Consider the following 20,260-nt stretch of genomic DNA (forward strand, 5'->3'; position numbering starts at 1 on the left):
AATAATTATGGCGATTAATTATCTCCTTTATAATAAACGTTTTTAAGTTAACTATTCTACTTATATACTACCTTAACAGGTTATTTGTAACTCAGCGTCCATTTTGAATTATACTATCGTGTCATCTAGCAGTAAGTAGTGAAAAATGTATACCTCCCTCTTCAGACGTAGTAGATTTCTTCTTTCCGTAAGGACGCAAATAGCTTCCACCAAAAGATGGTTAAACCAAAGACTGGGTCGAAAAAATATCAAGTTCAAGAACTATCAGGAGCTAAATACACCTCCTTGCATTTCTGCGTAGCTGATAATAAACGTCGAAAAAATTTCATAATAAACTTCGATTTTTAGGTTTGAAAAAATCAAATTTTTTGGGCCAAAAACTTCAAATTGCCCGATTCGAGTTTTGACTACGGCATATCAAATATCCTACGCCTACTGCGGAACTCAATCTCACTGAAAACCGAGCACTCAATTTCCACTATTTTTTTTTGTGCAAAATTGTCATGGACGTCACTGGTTTTTGGAAGGCCTGATCCAGGCAGCATTTTACTGAAAATTTAACATCTTCTATGAGGAAAGCAGAAGTGCGAGGAGGTATGTTTAGCTCCTGATAATTTTAGAGTGATGTGTTTATGAAATTTTTTCGATGTTTGGTATCAGGAACGCAGAAATGGAAAGAAGTGTATTTTACCTCCTAATAATTTTTGAGGTAGTGTTTATGAATTTTTTTCGATGTCGGTATTAGGAACGTAGAAATGTAAGGAGGTGTATTTTAGCTCCTGATAACTTCTTGATTCATCGTACTATTTGGTATCATACACCTTGTGACCTAAGAATATTGACGATGTACGCCTAGAACCCAACCTTCCTTTTGTATCAGATTTCCAGTTGACTAACAATAAAACAGTGATTAATAAAACTAGACAGTTTATTCAAATTCATAATTACATTTTTACAAATTATAATATATTTCAACCAAGTAGATCAACAAGACAAACAAATATAACTACCGCTTTCAAATATGACACGGCTACAAACAAATGATTTACATGTAATTCAAATAAACTATAGAACCACAGTCTGTCTCTTTCTTACTTAGGGTCTGTCAAATATAACCATGCAGTTTTTGTGTTTCCTTAGTTTATGCTCAGTCCAGCTATCCGTGAATAGCGTGTTTGAGGCGAAAAAAATCTAATAAAACATTATTTATTTTCCCATCTTATTCTGAAAGAAAATGGATAAAAATTTAAAGTAGCCTTTTAGGATAGGAACCAAATGTGTAAAACGATAAGATGATGTAAGTAAAAAATAGTGTATAAATCATTTATGAATACTAAAATGTAGGACATTCGGCAAACATACGGACGTCCCGGTCTTTATCCGCTTGCAATCTTCTTAACACGTTGGTCAGTGATTCTATATGCTCGTTTTCTGGCTCTACGAAGTATCCTAGAAATTCAATCGTACACAACTATTAATTTGTTATACTGCAGAGTAAAACTAACCTGTCTTAACAACACAATTCACGACGCAATCGGCAACAACCAGCCGAATATTGGGTACAGGATCCCAACTCAAATCCAACAGATGGGGCAGCATAACGGTGCCGAATTCCTCTGGCTCCATGGCCTCCTTTTTGAGCATTTCCGCACAGAGGATGGCGAAAGTTTGGCGAGGTTTCCACTTTTTCGAATGAGCAAAGCGTTCGGCAATCTCAGACAGGTAACTGGAGGTTAGTCCGTGGTCTTTGGAGATGTGTTTCACTATTTCGGTAACCTGAGAACAATTTAATAATAAGTTTGTTTTCCTTTGAGCTCATTCATCACCGCAATGTAGTTAATATTAATGTGTGCAGTCAGGACATCGAATGGTTTCTTCAAGTGTGTTGTCAGAAGACCATCGTCAACAATCATCATTGTAGGAGTCATAAGACTCCTTTTTAAAGTGCAAAAAAGTACTAAATTTTCAACAAATTTTAATCCTATTTCATTCAACATTTCACTTTATTCGTCTTGAAGGGCTATGACAGGGACATTAGGGCTACTTTGTCATCACTCGAACCGTTCGTAAGGTTCCTACGACTCACCACTATGTAAAAAAAAAAGCGTTCAAACTTACTAAGAATAATGATGCTTGTCGAACAGCCGCCACATTGTAGAACATCAAAGCTTGAGCGTAAAAACCGATATACTTGACTACATCCGCGGGCCTAAAGAGCTGAACGCACTGTGTCAATTGTTCGGCTAATTGCTCCTGGAAACGCCAATTGCACACGTTGTCCACTCGCAAGAACTCATCCAGCTTCGGCAAGAACACAGTTCGCTTCTCCGCGTTGATTAATTGCATGAAGAGGAACAGATTGTTTAGAACTCCAATTCGGACCTACGAAATAGCCCACATTAGACTTTCAAAGTGATGCAAACGGGGCGAAACTACTTCATCTAAATCTTTTAAAAACTCTTCGAACAGAGGAGATAAGTCGGTGCTAGCTAGTTCAGGTCCCAAAATCACAGCCACCTCGTGTAAACTGCTGGCGACTATTCGCCGTATTTTATATGACGTGTGCTTGGCCAACACGTTCATTGCATCTCTGAGCAAATGCCAATTGTCCCGGCCCAAGGTGAGCACCACAGCGGGCAGAGCATAAGCGCAGTGGTGCGACATATCGGGGAACATGTCACTGCTAGTACTATTGTTCCCACGAGCCATCCACACGAAATCTTCCACTAGGCAGTGAGGGACAATTTTTTGAGGCGGTTCCGTCACTTCTGTAGCGTCGGTTATATTAGCGCTAATGTCTATACTGCTACCTGGAAAACAATGATTAATGTTGCAACAGTTTGTCAAAGTATGTCGCTTGGTTAATGGCGTTTTGAAGATTTCATAGTCTGCCTTATACAAAATTCTCTTCACGATTAATCGTTTTGTATATGTTATAATCATTTTTTGCTGACATACAGGGTGGTGCAAACTTCTATGCTCGTCGTTCGGCAAGGGTAACAATTAGAAAGTCCGTTAAATCAGGAAAATGAAAACAACTTTGACTACCAATATTTCTTGTGATGCCCCTTCGCATGACGCTGACAATTTCAAACTCATCTAGATTCTGTGCACCGACAGGAACTCTCCTTAATGAACATTAAAACCAACCTTCTTAATTTTAACCTTTCCGAAATCGCAACAGTATTCAAATTTCCACCACCCTGCAGAGCGATTTTACGATGCAAGGAAACTTACTTTTTAAATCTAAATTATCACCCTTGTTATCACTGGAAATTTCAATAATTGGCTGAGTTTCATCGATGTCTGCTTTAGGGGAATCCAATTTTATCCCTGCGTACAATTCTTCTAAGTGGTTCATCTGTAAAGAGAAACGTCAATATTACTTCTCCAACACAAATTTCACAGCATGGCAACAGGGGCTTAAAAATTTGGCAGCTTGGGTACTAGTAACGTTCTTGACTTGTTGCGCTTTGCTCTGATGTGGTTGAAGTAGACTTTAGTCACGTAATTGGTAATAATACTGACGGCACTGAATGCGCTCGATTCCAATCTAATTAGAACTAGTATAAAACCCTTAAGTCGAAAACGCTCAATTGTTTTTAAAACAAAAGAACGGCGCCTTGCTGCCTTTTCTGTCGGAGTACGCGTAAACTCGATTTGAAGGATTTCAGTTAAACGTAAACAAGTTACAATCGAACGAATTAAACTGGTGTAAGAGCCGTGATAAGGTCTTACGCAGGAAATGACGCAAAGCGATATAAAGTCAAAAGCGAAATTCGTTACGTGGGTCAACAAATATGTAAAGAAATTTCTATTCTTACTTAGCGGTAATTAAATTATCTATCACTTTCCATTGCATTAGTTACGACACATTACTTTCCACGAAATTAAGAAAAACCATGCTCTGAACAGAGAAAAAAAAAGCAAAAAAGCCACTCTCTACTTACTGAAAAATTCGGGTTTTTACGTGAAAAGTGTCACTATTTTCAAGGCACTGGGCAGTGCAAGTGTTTCGTGTAAATACACTAAACAGTGTAATCCTTAGATATGACCAAAAAATGATTTCGAAGAAGGCATTGCTGACACCCAGCCAGTACCTTTACCACGCATAGGTGTACGTCAAAATCTCCCGTCGTGTGGTTTCGACAAAAGAACAGCGCCACGTTGCCATTTTCACGAGTCTGCGCAGCGAAAATTTTGTGCGTTTAGTGAAGCCCTTAAAAATGGCCAAAGGGTGATTTTGAAGTTGCCATCGCTAACACCCAGTGTCTCTGTCTCACGTGGGTGTTGAGGTGTTACTGTCAAGCTCACTAGTTGTGTAACTTTGACAAGTGAATAACGTCGTGTTGCCATTTTAGGTTGAGGGTCAATCAAAAGGTAAAATTTTGCGGGGAAAATCAACACTCACCACAAGGTCTTCTATGGAATCGTCCAGCGAACCATCAGCGTCGTCCAGTAGGTCCCGGACGTCGACTTCGGGCGGACTTAAGTGCCAATAGTAATACTCGTTATATGAAAGCAAGTCATCTTCGTGCTGCGATATTGAATGAACATCGACATTTTTAACATGCAAACGTGTTGTTACGGAGAGCAAAAAAATGAACAGCATTAAGACTATCAATTGTTATTACCTTCACTGGATCCGTGTTCACCTCAGATTTGTCCGTTTCAACCCCTGATAGGGGAGTACTTTCAACTTCCACGCAACTCTCCACGTTACTTTCACTGTTGTCATCATTAAACATGTAGTAAATATCCAGGTTCCTGAGATCAGTTGCTTCGGCACTGGCTTCGTTCAGGTGCGGACCTTTTTCGAACAGAGTATACAGCTCCTTCGCCGATAAACTTCCTGAACTGGAAACGCCTTCAATGCCCGCTGAACGACTGCAAAAGAAACGTTATCAGTCCGAATTTCTTTTGGCGCGACAAGCCACTTACAACTCATTTCCGTCCTTATTCACCAACACCAAATCGCCGTTGGCATTAAGGTCGATGCTGGTCAATGGTGGTTCCGCAAAGGTCGCGATGAATCCGCCCAAGGTCTGGAAGGCTGCCATTCTGACCCAGCGACATTCATCGTGAAGAAGTTTGGCAACAGCGCCCGCTAAAAGGGTCTTCCGCAGCTCGGCTGGACAGACGCTGGACAAGAACATTATCACTTCTGCGCATGACTTCCTCACACCCCAGATCTCGTCTTGACATAGGGACAGAAAACAGGGCAGCTGGAATGTCAAATGGACACGCTTAGAGGTTGTTAGGGACGTAAATAATAATAATGATATTAGTAAGAGTTCGGTCAGAAAGACGTAGAAGTAACTTCAGTTAAGTAATCAGAAGACCGTCGTCGAAACTCATCATGGAAACATAAAGAATCCAACAAAAACTCTACAAATTTAGATAAATTCATAGTTCAATATGGCAACACAGATTTAGAGCCAACGGTATTTATTCAGGAATTCCCACTATGATTTTAGCAAAGTTTCAAAAAAGGTACTTTATCAGGATTTTAATATAAAAAATTCCAAATTGTGCTATTTAATTCCCGTACTTAAAGCAGTACTCTACGCTAAAGCTATGAAAAAGTTATCTCAAGAATGCTCAATAGAATTTTGCCGATCAAGGACGTCAAATGTAGCAACAACTCAATAGACGGTCTAAAAAAAAAATCAGACCTTATCTTCATAAGATTTGAAGGCGGTTGCTTGGCAAAATCGAAAATACTCACCAAGGTCTTTTCGAATTCTTCCTTCCCTATGATGGTGCAAAAATATCCGCAATGAGAAGCTGCCTGTTTCCGGACGTAAAATAAGGAACTTGAGCATAACTCAGTAAACCTCTTCAATAGTATGCGCTCGGTTATGTCTTTCCCTAGCAACGGCGCTAACTTACTCATCAACTGAAAGCAGATAAAAAGATTGAATTAACACCTAAAAACCTTTGATCCAACTCAGTTACAAATTACCAAATTCACACTTTCTGAGGCTTTTGAAGCATTAAATGGACGCTCACGCTCATCAAAGCTGGCTGTGATATGCGTCCAAAAGTCCATTTCACAACCAATTGATCAGCGCGAGAATACATTTCCTCTCTCACTCGGATATAGCACACGTTAACGTGCAAACACGTAAGTCAAATTAAGATAAAATTCCTGGAGAATTAAATGTTGCATCGCTCATCAAAGCTGGCTGTGATATGGTTTTCAAAGCAACATTTCACAACCGTTTGATGAGCGGCACATGCATCTATCTACAAGCAGCCAATTGCTCCCCGTGAAACGGTGTTGACAGGGTCGGGCACAAAACTCGTCAAAATGGCTGTGATACCATCGAAAGCTCGGTACACAGTCAGATTGACGCTTTCTGGACGTAACCTCCTTCCTGCTTCTTCTTCTTCTCGAGGTGGACGATAAATATCTGCAACCTAACTCATCAAAGTGGCTGTGATATCATTTTAAAAACAAGAATTCACAGCCAAATTGACGATCTTAGGGCACAGGCATAATGAGCTGCGGCGAAGTAAATTCAACGTTGCTCATCAAAGCTGGCTGTGATAGAATTCAAACATCTAAAACGTCCAACTCTAATGGGCAACGGCAAATTCTGGCTTGAATTCTTGGACGTTCATGTGGATGAAGCTGCCTCTACATGAAAGACAAGGTAGTGAGACAAAAAAAAAACTAGAACATCTCACTACCCATGTCTTTCAAGGAGAAACTGCTATGATTTGGTGGAGGCGAGGTTTTTAAATTACACACGAACACAACGAATAGGGAATGGAAAAGAACGGCAAACAGTTGTCAATTTCCCTTTCTCTCTTCACTTTACGAAACCAGATGAAATATAGGAATGGAAAAGAACTCACCGAAACAGCACTCGTATTGACATCCATTTGGTTCTCCATATTAGTTAGAGCCAGAATTGAAGGGCAAATTTTGATCTCAGCTTGGACCCTGGTGACATAGCCCCGTTGCAACAGCTGCACCAGTGTGGCCTGTGCTATCTTATCGTAACCGGTGTCGGAACATCCTAAATTTCTCAGCACCAAGGGTAGCAAATACTCTCCTAAGACATCTTTGAGCGCCTCCACTCGTTGCGAGTTTTCTATGGCCTGAGCAGCAATGTCCGGGATGACTTTCAAAAGCTCGCTCTTGAGCGGGGCCTCTGTAAAATGAGGTTAGATGTAGCTCAGTTGAGTGAAGAATTTTCTTCTGATGGGGTTTGATTGTTGGTGAGGACGTACTAAGCACATGGGCGCCAGGCATGCGTTTTGATTTATCAGCTCTGGGAAACTCGATTATTGTAAATGAATGGAGTGAATCATGTTTTTTCCTTGAAGGGAAAGTGCCAAGCATGTACTATAAAAGGAGCGTTGTAATATTAATCGTTACTTTACCACATGAAAAAAGTCCTGTTACGCCAGGTGCGGCGAGGGAAATTAGATGAATCCACATAAAATCAACAGAATTCATGCAAAAATGCGCCGTTAGAACGAAGGACGCGGCAATTATGGGGAAAAAGCGGCAAACGACAGAAAGCACGCGGTATTTCCACCATTTTGATTCAGGCTCAAAATATACTTGCAGGTTAACCGGAAATGCTTAGCGCGAAATTAGGCGAGATAACGTCGAAAACTATATGTAACGCATATAAAATTAAAGCTCACCTCATAGTCGACAAATTCCACATATTTTCACATGTAATGTCGGCGTTCTCACCGTTTTCTCCCTCGAAAATACCACGAGAAACCCACAAGCGCCTCGAGACCACCATGCCGTTTAAGTACTTGACGATATTGCCGCCAGGTGGCGCCCAAAACGCCGGAATGTGACGCGCTACCGGCAAACAACACGCACGTTGCCATTTTGGGCTTTTTTTCCTTGAGCTTGCGAATCACTCAAAAAAATAATAATAATAAACCGAGGGAAAAGGGGTGGGTTAACCACAAAAATGGTGTGATGTGTTCAGGCCGAGACGTGGACACCTAAAACCAAAGGGTGATCTAAGAGTCGTATCTGATAAGCTGATAACAAATAATCAAATAATCACAGGAGCGCCAATGAATTTACTAGAACCTAGAACAAACCCATTTCGAACTTTTATTGACCTCGGCTCGGCCTTAATGTGGCAACAGTGGCCAAGATGCTCGAGATCGTTGAACGTAGTACTCGCCGTTTCATTCAACTTTGCGCAGCCAGCACCGCCCAAATCGTCGTCCTCGTCTCCGAACCACGATGCCCGCCGAACGAACGAAAGGAAAGGGGGCCGTCAATTTTCGGACTTAATCCCATTCGAACGAAACGAGCCGCTCTAATGTCTGTCGGCCTTAAGAAATATACAGCGCCGGATTAGGACGGAAAGAACCAGCTTCAACGTACAAATTTGAAGTTGGCCAAAACTAGCTGCAGAGTTCGGAGAAAATGAATTGGCAACAACCGTTGACGTAGAAAGAATTTGAGAGAGCAAACAATTGAATTGTTTTTTTTCAATTTTGGCCAATGAGACCACAATGACCTCCTACGTGTTAGATGCGTCGATGCATGACGTATCTTTGACGACAAAATAGCGTCATCGGGACACTAATACGTCCAAAGAATAATGAGAGCAATTTTAGTGCAATATGAACAATTGTCCGTCTATTATTGCCTCCCAATTTCACAGACATAGACCACTACACAAAATCTGATACGAAAATTGTGAAAAACGCTATTCTGTGTGTTATATATAAGTTATTGACAACAACAAGTTGCGCAGTAGATAGTAGGTCGTGGAAATTTGACATTTGCTCTCAAATGTGTCACGCCAGAGGAATTCTGAAAATACGAATGCGGGGTACCCACGTTGCCAAGTCGTACATTTTACATTTTAAATAGAAAAAATATTTTTTTTACTCTTCATTTCCCCACCGAGAAAATTTATTTGCTACTTGCACAACCGATGTCAAATTATATATAATAATGTTAATAATAGCTGGGCACAGCAATTATTAACATTTAAAACTAACCAACATTGCATTGTACACAAGACCTAAGTTCCCCTGTTTCGTCTCCACCAGTATGACGGATATCCAGACGAGAAGAAAGTTTGGCAGCACCGGAACGATCGATAACTTTAGGAGGGAAGCGCGAATTCGACTTGGCAACGTTCCTTAATAACACTCCACCTACGTCCTCTTTTTCATCATCACACGCATATTGAGAAGAGTTTACGCATCTGCCAAGAAAAAAGGTCTCATTTGGGCAGAGACAGAAATAGCTCCGGAATTTGAAGCGTTCGCTGGGGGCCCCCCCCGAGATCCACGTGTGCCTATTTCCTGTCAACGCCGGAAACGCCACCAAGAAGAGCAAACGGAGCGCGATTGCTGCGTGCGTTCCAGCCTTTTTTCGCCTACAACATGGAAATGTGGCTACAACGCCGTTAGGTTCAAGGCTGAAAAACTGATGGGACCCTTAAGTGTACATTTGCACCTATCCAAATACATCTGTTATTTGCTTTTTTTTGAAAACAAGGTGGTCCTTATTAACAAGACACAATTTAGTAATTGATCCTATATTCAAATAGCCAAAGGCAAATACTCATTTTGTGCATTAAAATGTTCCATACACGTGTGTCAAGAGAAAAACGTGACATTGCCGCAGTTCGTTTAATTTATGGAATTCAAGTAAAAAATTCGTGTGAAAAGACAAACCCAAAAGTTTCTAATATCTTCGTAGAACCATAATTTTATTCGTAATTTTGAATGAATCAACGACAGAACAAATGATTACTATTGCTGGACTTCCGGCCAATTAAAAACCTCCTTTTCAAAGAATGATTGTTGCTTCATTCACGGATTTAAGCTCCATTCATCATCGTCGTGTACGAATATTACGATATACAAAAATATCAATTGAAGGAGGCATTTTCCATGATTAGTCATGTTTGTGACGATAATGGCGCGTCGTTTGGCTTTTGAACTGGCGTCTGTTCAGAAAATGGTCTACTACTATATTTACTGGGCTGCCAGGATTGGACTTAGATATTTTTTTATAGAGGAAACTTATTATAAATTAATGCATGTTGTTTCGCGCATTGCAAGTCATGCTATTTGCCGATGAAAATTGAAATTTTGTTGCAGAAAAAGTAAAAATCTGGCGATTTTCAGACATAACTATGTAAACCCAGTAAGGTAGCCGCCAATATTGGTAATACACATTATATGATCGATTATGTTCCGATTTGCTAAACGCTTTTCTGGTTACACAGCTTTATTTGATTGTGGTAAATTTACAGAAAGTAATTTTTGGAAACGCCAATCATGATTTCATCCATGCATGAGTTTCGAACGCAGTTGTGCTGATTTCGGCAAAACACTTGACAGTCGGCCTATACCGGCAATGAGAAAAATAACGTTGCCTACGTTCGGAATATCTAAATTCTATTTAGTGTGCAAAACCTTGTGGTATCATGTCCCTTTTTTCCGCTGAGGAATGGAAGTATCAGAACTTAGTTTAGTGCGGCAATAACGAATAGAAAAAAAATCATATAAAAATTTATTTGGAAATAGCCAGTTGGCCAGGAAGGTAACATGCATTTTTTGCAAGCGTGACATTTATTGAAATTTTGAATTGTCCGACAGTGGCTTTCTTATCAAACATCATAAGCCGATTTTTCCGTATTTTGTCGCGTACATTATTCAGTTTCAAAGGAAAAGTAACAAAAATTCATTTTCGAACGCGGTTGTGTAGAACAATCGAATGCTGGACGTATACTAACAATGGAGAAATATCGCCGGGTACGTTCCAAAATTTATAAATTGTATTTCAATAATGTATAACACTATTAAAAATGATATTTTGGGACAATCTAATCATTTCGATAACACCATAACTGTGGACTCAGAATCAAATAACTCCAGTAAGTCACTGAGTCGAATGAAAGTCATTTCTGGCTGGGGACTATAAGTGACTATAATTCCGGGAAATTGATAAATAGACAAACACATACTAACGGTTAACATTATTTGCTATCAAAACCCTTTCGATACACAATATAACCGACGTTCACAAGCATTACTTTATTTCCTTAGTCCCTTCTACTTAGCCGTGACACACGCGTTATTGTATGACATTTGGGAAAATGTCAGCTATAGACGTAATGGAGACATGTTTGCAGTTCCAGCTGTGCAAACTACAGCTGGAATTAACCATAACAGCGTCTTCAAAGAGTGCAGTAGTTGACGTATTTTGTGTATGTGACGTATTAAGTTTGAGATTATGATTTGTTACTCATTTTATTTACATCTCGCAGCGCCCTCATAGACAATTACAGTTCGTAGTATGACGCCATGATCACACTGGTCAAATAGTCGGTGTGTCATCGCAAAAGTCACTAATGCCAATTGGAAAATTGACTTGCAGGTTGCCTGCATCGCCACGTCACATTTCAAAACGCATCAATACCGACAACAATGAGTTTTGGAAGACGCCGCTAGATGGAGCGATACAATGCCCTCGCAACTTCTAGAAGTTTCTGTACTCAAACATGGACTTACCGTCAGCGAATTTCGAGAAAGTCTTCATGATATCCGGCAGCTGCTTCGTGAGGAGGTCCGCAGGAGCCGTTCGGAAGATGTTCTGGACATCTGGCACCCAATGTCTGGAACAAAATTCGATAAATCAAACAGCGCCGATGAATTTTATTCAAAAAGGGAGTAAAATATAGCCTAACAGGATGTACTTCACGTAGTTTGCACCTCAACGGCGCCGCTAATCTCCTCTTTGAAATGTAAATAAGGCCATTTCCGTTTCAATAAAGAATCAAACAAATTTTTAGACCTTCGAAAAATTATGAGTAATAAACAAAACTGAATCACACCCATCACCGCTTGGTACTTACTCGAGGTCACAAACAACGCGCAATTACGCTTAGCGCGTACCTTTGGCGCCATTGGAAACACGTGCTCTAAAACGTACACTCTCCGAGATATGTGATGAGGTACCATCATTTTGGCGGGAACTAATGGGGCCACAACATGGTGCATAGCACGAAGCGACTAAGGCGGTTTCTCGGAAGGATCAAGATGCGCGCGACTCTTACCAAAAACTTGACGCATTCCCATTGGCGGAGGTACCACCGTGACGCCGCATCTTTAGCGGGAGCGCCAAGTCAAAGACGATTCTCGGAATCGTTGACGGTTTGGGTCGAATGTGAATGAGATGAGTATTGGACAGGGTAGTACTAGGGCGATTTTGATACTATCGCGAAGGATCAACAACCATTTTTCTCTTTTAAGGACAAAATCACCGCTCTAACGAGGAAAAACCCTCAAAAACTAATATCCTCAATGATAACCAATAACAACAAATACATGACAACATGGCGCCGACACCTTCAATCATCGGCAGGTACTCAAGAGGAAGTCTGGCAACGCAGCTCGCGGAATTGAGGACGCTTCGTCTTTGGTCGCGAATTAATCGCGAAAGATTCGGATTGGTCGGCAGGGGCTCCGCCTCCACGAGATCTCACGAAATGGCCGGCCGCGATTGCGATAAGGTCGCGGAACGCACCGTTCGCTAAGGGTCGGTTTGGACGTGGTCAGGGTACGAAATCGAGAGTGAATTTGGTGGTAAGAGATGCACCGATGAGGGCTTAGTTCGGTTGGGGGGCGCTTCGTGGCGCTACAGTGAATTCGGTTAATAATGATGTGGCCGAAATGTGGCATCAAAATGGCCGCTGCGGCCAAGGTGATAATCTCGGAATTTTGATTGAACCATACAGAGTGGCGCCTACGGACAAAAATGAAAAACAATTACTCTCTATAGTCGTCATGGCAAAGCGACTGATCGTAACTGTCAAAATTTTAGATTTTTTCGACGTTAGCCGGAAATAGATCTTTCCTAAACACGTTTTCCCACATGTTCTTTCTGAAAAATAAGAGGAAGACAGCGGTATTTTGGGCGTATAATAGCCATCACCTGTCTCATTGTGTTATGGGTTTATTAATAAAATTGGGAATTTTTTCAAATGAACGTTGGAAAGTTTTTTTGCTTCTACATGTTCAAAATGGCGGAGCACGATCTTCGTCTCTTATTAGTATTTTCAAAAACTTGCCAATAATTAAAAAATTCACCGCCATCTTGACGCTTTCATTGCCATCGCAAGAAAGGACACTGGGTCGCCGCTCTGAATGCGAATATTTAAGGTACCTCCATTAAAAGAGTACTTTTATGATGTTCCAAATTCGGTTGTCGTAAAGGGGGTTTTACCTAAAGCCAGGGAACGGAAGGAACATACCCGCCTTCAAATTCTAAAACGCACAATGCCAAAAATCCAGCGTTTCGGCAACGACTTTCTTCGAACTTCAAAAGGTTGTGGAATCGTTGTGACTGATTTGCAACTTTCTAATGTTCAATTTCAAACAACAATCGCCATCAAGAACTGCACCCATCAAACTGGGACGCATCAGGTGCCATCGCACGTTTTACGTATTTATTAGATGGAAAGGTATAGTGCGACGACCTTTGTCGGAATTTCTGGTATTCTGGGACGATGACAGGCGGCTGTGCAAACGACATTTGAATACCCATCATGGGACAGTGGCCTCATGCACTTCAAAGACGGCCTTGCCATCACATTGCTCACCGTTATGTTATATAGACACACAGACGTGCATTGGCGATCATTATTTGTATTTGAATTTATGTACGTTTTACCCCCACCCCCCTGCATTATCGCCAATTTCATGACTTGCTTTGTTACAAACGACAGCTAATTTCCCCTTAATTTACATTTCCATATTATTTATTACCGGAGAATGACTAAACGAGAAAACTGAGGGTGATTTAATGGATATAAAAGTCGTGAAATTGCTACTGTTGATTAATCTCTGTAATGCAACGTTAAACCCCATAAACACGGGATTTTGCTCTAAAAAAGGGATTAATTATACAATCCGGCAACGGCGATCTTCCTTCAGAGCTGCAGCAGTCATTTAAACCCCTAAGTCTCGGTAAACAGCATCGCAGCGTTGCCATTTAGCGCAAAAGCACAATATTTCCACTACCGACCTTTAAGAGCGTTCTTCTTTTCACGCTAATTTCATTCATTATTATTTTTTATTCAGTAAGTGGATACTTAAACATACACATGGCAAATGCAAATTGCTTTTCCGTTCAGCGAGGAATGTAGATATTACCAGACACATGTTCAATTCATTGCATTAGAATGTTTTTTTTTGCCATGGTGACACGTTCATAGACAACAGGAAAAGCAACGGTACCGCGAATACCGACGTCGACGTCATTGGCCACCGCTATGCAGAAACTTTCTTGGAATGATTACCGCACACATTTCAACTATGAGTGTCATGACCGCGGCATGGCCATCCGTTATGCAGAACTGCTATTTGGGCAATTTGATAAATAATTCGCCTTTGATTGATGGACGCATTCGGGAATTTGTGCAAAAATGGTTTCCCTTCGAGTGACGATTCGCGTACCCCGTTCGCTACCTACTTAGAATTAGTTTATGGGCATCTACGTGTTAAAAATTATCCTCTAGGTTCCGATGTAAACTACCACGGGTACTACGTAAATATTGCGTTATTTACGTAGAGTGACAGTTTAATTGTCAATAACGTTATTTATTAATACGATTGACATTAATGACAGATAAACTATCATCGCATTTAAATTTCGATTTATTCGCTGGACGGCGTTTTTATTAAAGCTGGCAACGTGACCCACGCGCAATAAGTAATGTAAACTCTGGAGGCCGTCTTGAGAAACAAATGCAAAACGCGACATTGCCACGTTTAACATCCAGTCGAACTGAGAAGAACTGTGTAAATTAAGCGTTTTGTTCACATATTATTTTTCAAATTTACTCGATTTCTCTAATATTAAAAATTACTACAACTTTAAAATTCAGTGTTGCCACTTTTCGCACATAATCCCAAATGGAGATTTCAAGTTTTATTTATCAGCTCTTTTAAGGGTTGCATAACGGCTTGCTCATTGGTTATCAATTTTTTAAGTAGCTGTCACGTTGGTGGGAAAAAACCGTAATTCAGAAAAATTACATATTCGTTATTTTTGGAGACAGACCCCTCGACATTAACACTAATTTTCAGATAATTTTCCTCGGGAAGGCGACTGTTACTGTCAGGGCATTTCTGGCGTTCTTATCAGCTTCACCTAAAAATTACGGTCATTATTTGGGCCTTGACAGACGATAAATATGCTCTGACACATGCTTCCGGACTAAAACCCTCTAAAATCCTGAGTCCGAATGCGCCGAATACGCCCTTGGAAGTGTAAGATACCTTGTCGGTGAGGCTCAGATTAAAGGAAGTGAACTTTTACTTTACCTTTCGGTATCAAACAAGTCAAAGTCTGACCTGAACGTTTGAACCATTCATTCGAGCCTGAACTGACATTCGAAGCTCTCGCATTACGAAAAGCACTTTGAGCAAAATTACGCTCGAAGAGCGTCATGACGGTGTCGACATGAACAGCTCCCGGCAAGAGTGTTTCAACTACAATTTGAAAATTGAAAAATCCAAGGTGGCGCCTATAACGGTTTTCAAAATTCCCGCAGAGAAACGTACGGAGTTTGGGACGCACTGTACGATTCCTAATATAGCTGATTTGAGGCTGTCAAGCAGCACTCCATAATCGGAGAGCACAAGGGCCTTGGCGCGCCACTGTGCCCCATGTTCGAGTTTGTTATTAGCGTAAAAAGAACGGGAGAGGTTATTGACTGTTCTATGTTGTTGTGATTCTGTCTGAGGCCCGCATTCCTCCACCGGTTTATACATACACGCACACTCTTACACACACACACACATACATACACATATACACACACACACACACCACGTTAAGTTAAAAGGCCGAACCTGATGAGGCGACGTTGCCGTGCATGCATATCCGAGCGATTAATTTCGGTAATTAGGCTATTTAGTGTGCTGATTAGGGAGGTGTCAAATGTCAGAAATTTTGCCGGGCACGCATGGGAACTTCGGACGCGAAACGAAAAACGAGTCGCGGTACGCGGGCCCCCGGACTAAAAAAAAAGGTAGTTGATGGTGCCGCCGCTTTATGTTGTTTTGATTGGTAGACCATTTAGGGCTGACAAAAGAAATGTGCTCGATGAATGTGAGAACCGAGACGTTAAAAGCTGACGCCGCAGGCCGCATTCTTCGGCGCGATTGGCGGCTCGTTCCGATTTTTGCCCTCCACACACTCCACTCCCAAAGATTGATGATTGATCGATTATCTTTCGATATATCGGCGCCTATAGGTGCAGATCATCGTGCACGATCTGCGAAAAGTTAAACTAAAGAAGAAGGGACCGGCATAAATCGACAGACCTAGTGTCTACATTCTCTACACCCTGTCTCCCATCCTAAATCAGCAATAACAAGTCACCAAATCAAATTAGTGGCTTTTTAAAAAGTACGCCAATGGTTTTCTGAGCATACGCTCGCTCAGTTTTCTGCAATAAATGATGAAGTCTTAGATGTCCAAATTGTTTACACCCATCTGAAATCAGTAATCAAGATCAAAGAAGGAAAACATAATTGCAAGCGGAAGACGCTGTGCCGCCACCTGCGTAATAAGCTCACGCAACCTCTAATATCATGTCACTGTCACGTTACTAAAAACGCATGACTTTGACAATGACATTGTTCGCAATTGTAAACAATCACTGTTGACACATGTTATTATCGAAAGATTATGATGATAAGCACGAAAAAGATAATTATGATATCTACATTGTCTACGCTCGGTTAACTTTACAATGAGTTACATACGAGTAGTCTCATTAAAATACTAACTGGCCGTTAATTCAGGTTTAATGTCTCTTCATACATATTTTTATTGCGGCATTACAACACCTTCCCCAGTGCCGACGTAACCACCGGCATTTTGTAACGGCTTTTACGTCACTATAGTTTAACGCAACGGGTTTTACGCCACTACGTTTAAATAATGATCACCATGTGGTTTCAAAAGAGCTGGATTAGGGGCTGTCAAATATCACGGCCATTTCGGTGATTGAACCTGGCAACATGGTTCCCGGCACCCGGGCGCCATCTTCCCCACACACGTCGAGAGATGATAATGTAATACGAGGAATGCGTTTTGTTGTGCACAACAAACATTTCGAATTCTACCTGGAGTGAAAACGTGAAGTTCTCACGTTTTCGGTTCGTTTCCCCGAAATTCATGTTTAAAATATACGGCCCTCGGGCGGGTACGAGAGCGCCATCTTTTCGGCTTTTCTCTCGGAAGAAGAAACAAATGAGTGAGGCGACGTTGCCACGTTATGTTACGCCACTGTCAAAGCACGTTCAGACATATCAGGGGGAAGTTTTCTGCCTTCAGTACAAGCACAAAACAAACACTATCCCTCGATTGTTAGGAAACCCAGAGCCCACTGACCCGTTTCTCCGGTCGGGTTATCGATTGGCTGACGTCACGGTTATTTAACTTTTCGATTCGGGGGGTTCAACGAACTATGGCCGACGACAATATTTGGCACACCGTGCCTAAAAAACCTACGCTTATCTGGACAGTTTTCAAACATTATTTGTGGGCCTTGACGCACACAGTCCTCTAACCTCAACGTGGGGCCGGTATAAATCAACAACATCGGCCAGCAGGAAAGGCGCTAAAAGAGCACTAAAAGGTGCGTAAACATATCCAGGAGTTGCGACAATTTCTGGAAGAGCGGCGTATGGATACGTCCGCAAAATAAGCCAGCGTTACGCTGTTGTCGAACCAACAAAACCGTAAACAAAAGATAAGGTCGCGCGCCATAAACCTACATCATTTGCGTCGTCATTTTTTCGAGCTTTATTATGATTGGCTCCGATATAATAAACCGATAATCGTTGGCCGCGAGAGGCGATAACGATTCGGGAAACTGATAATTGTTCGGAACGGCCGCTCATTAGCACCGGAGCGCCGTGAATGCGGCCCTGATTAATGACTTTTAACGAAAGCCGAAGTCATGAAATATTAGTCTTGCCGAAAATTAATCTGCACCACGGATTATAATATTAATGATGTCGGGCAGCTCTTTTTGTGTGTGCCTGAGCCCGGTTCTGTGTTAGCGCGCAGCGATATTTACGTGGGAGTTTGCATGGCGTACTCCTTAGAAAGTAAACAGAGTGAACGGTCTCGAAATCGTACTCTTAAGGCGTCAATCGAAAATCTAACCTCAATTAACAAATTCTGCAATGCACCGTTGTCACATCTGCTCGACATTAGGGCCCCTGTTACTACGGCTGCCCACAGCGGCCATTTTTAATTTCACTCAATTCCCTATATTACGCGAATTTCCTCTAATAAAACTAAACAAGAAGACATTGAACCGGCTTCATCTCGCTTTTATCAAAACTCCAGGAGCCAATTGAATCGAATCTTCCAGCAGGCATCATGAATGGACGCATTTTAAGTGCGTATACACACATGTGCGTTATTATGTGTAATAAAAGCCGAAATCGGGGTCACGTTTCCGGAGCCACGTCGGTTTTTATCCGTGTTGCATAGTGTCCTTGAAAAGGCCCGTCATCTAGACGGGTGTCCTTAAAAGAGAAAATGTAAGTAAAGCGGATGCGCTGTTAGGTAACCGATATACGCATGGGCACAACATCCGTCGATGACAGCTCATGGAATTCGCCGTCGAAATTTTGCTTTTGGCCGGTAATGGTCGCTTGAAAGTACCCGAAAATGACTTCCCAGAATCGCGTGGTGTGTGTGGTATTAGACTGACCTTGATTTCGTTCTGTCCCAAAGAAACAAATTCCATAAATCTTGCTTTTGTGTGAGTGTGTGTGCGAGGCAAAAGCCGTGAAACTTCCTAGAACCTATTAAATTGGTAAAAATTTCGGGGAAAGCCTCTCAGGGCCAGTTTCAGGATTAGTTGGGAAGGTGGTGTTTCGGATTCGGGTTGATAGAGGTCAGTGGCAACATTAGTCAATTCCTACGCCGAAAGATAAAAACTGTGGGAATTTTGAAGTGTCAGCTGCCTTGCGAGGATGCCGCTGGCTGATAATATGTAAAAACGAGAGGCATCGGCAACGTCGTTTATTCGATGCATCACTGTCAAATTTCATGCTTCAGCTGTGGAAACAAAGACTAACCGTGGCTAATTCTTAAGGTTATGATGTGATCTATTTTATACAGCGTGGCCCATAATGACTGGATACATAACTGAACCACCCTGTATAGATGATTTCATATTGGATTTCAGTGAAAATAGTATTTGCAATATATAATATGTAGTATATAATTTGTAATAAGCATTTAGTGGCGTAACCCTTCCTTTCTGCAATATAGTTGAAAGTGGCGTGTGAGGACCAGAAAAACTTACCAATTTTTTAATGAAATATCTTATAAATAATAGAGGATCGTTCGCAAGTTTGGCAGTGGCTTAATATCTCAAAAAGTGTCGTGATTTTTTTCCGGATTCTGTTGGCGAATTTTAGCATTTTTCATTAATAGCCCCTAAAATTAAGACTCAGCGGTAGTTCTGATTTGTTGTGGCCCTTATTCCTAATTTTCACAACATTCAGAATTTTCAGAGATTGGCTGGAAGTAACTTAAACATTCAAGATCAAAGGCAAAATGTCACCGTGAAAATTCAAGTTTGTCTCTCGCAAGAACGCCATGGATTTGGCAACAGCGGCACCGTCTCGGCAAATATACCAAATTTGTTTCTTGTCAAAGTCGGACATTCATCTTTGGAAAACAAATGCCGCGCGAGAGGTTGCGATTTCCCAAGTTGGATGAAACATTTCAATGAAAAAATGTATGGATTCGTGGAAATTGCGCGGACAGGGAAAATTGAAATATTCCATAGCGGCAATAAACCAAAAAGAAAAGCGCATCACCGTACATGGTAGAATGGACTATTTTTGGTTGATTTTTGTCGCCGGCTTATCATTATTCCAGAGGGGAAAACTGTTCTTTTCGTCTCGTTCCGAGTGTCGCTTGTTCCGTGTACGACACCGTGGGCACTTGGCCGAAGAACAAATGTATGATCGACCCCGGTGTATCGTCGGCGCGACAAACGTAGCCAAAGTCGCTGTGAATGGCGTAGTAGGACGCGGCGTAACACAAAACAACTGCACCATCATCGTAATCGTTAAAAAGAGAGACGTGCTCATACTTCTGCATTCTCTTTTCCTCGCAACGGGAGGACAAATATGCCAGTAATGCGCAATTAAAGGGGGGCAACGATCCGAACGATAACGGCGGACGGCCGGA

At 41.4% G+C, this 20,260-nt stretch overlaps 1 protein-coding gene across 6 annotated transcripts in view; it reads right to left on the minus strand.

The window, feature by feature from the left end:
• Positions 1-910: 910 nt before the first annotated feature.
• Positions 911-20,260, minus strand: part of LOC136415708 (serine/threonine-protein phosphatase 4 regulatory subunit 1-like) — a 45,061-nt gene continuing 25,711 nt past the window's right edge. For 4 of the 6 annotated variants that reach the window (XM_066400439.1, XM_066400438.1, XM_066400440.1 and 1 more), the window contains 11 exons: positions 11,533-11,636; positions 6,865-7,163; positions 5,729-5,899; positions 4,942-5,225; positions 4,635-4,887; positions 4,412-4,537; positions 3,238-3,361; positions 2,437-2,810; positions 2,119-2,382; positions 1,506-1,776; positions 911-1,449 (listed from right to left, as the gene is read on the minus strand). In XM_066400439.1, the coding sequence (XP_066256536.1) occupies positions 1,334-1,449; positions 1,506-1,776; positions 2,119-2,382; positions 2,437-2,810; positions 3,238-3,361; positions 4,412-4,537; positions 4,635-4,887; positions 4,942-5,225; positions 5,729-5,899; positions 6,865-7,163; positions 11,533-11,636 (2,386 nt within the window). In that variant the 3' untranslated portion in view covers positions 911-1,333. Of the gene's footprint in view, positions 1,450-1,505; positions 1,777-2,118; positions 2,383-2,436; positions 2,811-3,237; positions 3,362-4,411; positions 4,538-4,634; positions 4,888-4,941; positions 5,226-5,728; positions 5,900-6,864; positions 7,164-11,532; positions 11,637-11,876; positions 12,241-20,260 lie in introns of those variants that run through there. The other 2 variants (XM_066400443.1, XM_066400441.1) reach the window with 2 other exon arrangements.

The sequence above is a fragment of the Euwallacea similis genome, chromosome 20 (genome assembly GCF_039881205.1).
Source record: "Euwallacea similis isolate ESF13 chromosome 20, ESF131.1, whole genome shotgun sequence".
Classification (NCBI taxonomy): domain Eukaryota; kingdom Metazoa; phylum Arthropoda; class Insecta; order Coleoptera; family Curculionidae; genus Euwallacea; species Euwallacea similis.